The sequence below is a fragment of the Phytophthora parasitica genome (assembly GCF_000247585.1).
Source record: "Phytophthora parasitica INRA-310 unplaced genomic scaffold supercont2.369, whole genome shotgun sequence".
Classification (NCBI taxonomy): Eukaryota; Oomycota; class Peronosporomycetes; order Peronosporales; family Peronosporaceae; genus Phytophthora; species Phytophthora nicotianae.
Genome location: NW_008649355.1, coordinates 1 through 1165, shown reverse-complemented (window position 1 = coordinate 1165; position 1165 = coordinate 1). Strand labels below are relative to the sequence as shown.

Below are 1165 nucleotides of genomic sequence, written 5' to 3'. Positions count from 1 at the left end.
TTTGACGTAGCCGGCTGAAATGAATGTGCCACAGACCGCAAAAGCTCTTCAGTCTCTTCATTATTCTCACTCCGGGTCAGGCGACGACCAATTATTTGTCCAATCTCGTTTTGAGCGAGGAGAAGCATCTTACCATCCGCAATACCTTCTCGCTGGCCACTACCCGTCCAGTTCTTCAGTTTCTTACAGAATTTCACAGAATGGTCGATACGTAGGGCTCGTCGGACCTTCAAGTGTTGTATAAGTACCTCACACAAAGAACTGTAAATCGATGTCCATTCCAGCCACTGCGCAGTCAAAGAGTTTGACGTTGGTGGTGCATTGTCAGAGCAGTACTGGCTGCAGCTAGGTGGCGTCGGAGCTACATACTCGGTGTTACCGTTTCGAATCCGTCGAATTCTATCCGCGAAAAGAGTATACAGTTTGTAGTAACGGGTTTGTCGTCTACGTCGAATGCATGTCAACGCACTTGATAGTCCGTTGGGTGACATCACCCCATCGTGTACAATTTCCATAAACTCCTTCGATATTCCACTTTTCACCGACAGAACGAAAGGAAAATGAACAATAGTATCCACGCGCCTATTTAAATAGCTGGAAGATGCCGTAGTAAAGCAGGTACCAGTCGAAGTGCACTCATAACGAGTGTACAATAGTTCACACTTGCAATCCACAGCTTCAACTGTACGTTGCACATACTCCTTCACGCGAGGAGTACACAGACACTTAGGGGAAATGCACTCTGCCTTGCCTCCATTAAGGCATTCAGGAACCCAAACGACTAAAGGTCGTCTGAACAGCTTGGATAAAGGCGCCATGTCGTCGTTCCGGTTGGATGCTTAAGGGTACACTATACTCGGCGGGAAAGTACAGCGGAAAATTGCTTCTTGGATGAGACGCCATCGCTCGTCTGAGTCCATGATGCAGACGATGACTCCGTCCTTTCAGCTCTCGTGCCTGTTTCCCGCTATCAATGCCTATTAGATTTTAAAGTGGTATTTTTGGAGGAGCGGAGCGGAGGTCGGAGGAGTAACCACTCGGAGCTCCGATAACCCCCCACGACCACTGGCTTAAAAGGCCAGCGCTCTACCGACTGAGCTAGATGGGTGTACCGTCACAAACCTTACAGCAACTTAACACAAACAAAGTGCAACACAACACCAAA

General features: G+C 48.2%; 1 protein-coding gene across 1 annotated transcript; it reads right to left on the bottom strand.

Moving 5' to 3' along the window:
- Positions 1–586: 586 nt before the first annotated feature.
- Positions 587–818, bottom strand: PPTG_24913 (hypothetical protein; the record flags this gene model as incomplete). The annotated part of the gene is made up of 2 exons (XM_008918908.1): positions 587–635; positions 700–818. The coding sequence occupies 2 exons, from the start codon at positions 816–818 to the stop codon at positions 587–589; spliced, it is 168 nt and encodes a 55-aa protein (XP_008917156.1).
- Between the last annotated feature and the right edge of the window lie 347 nt (positions 819–1165).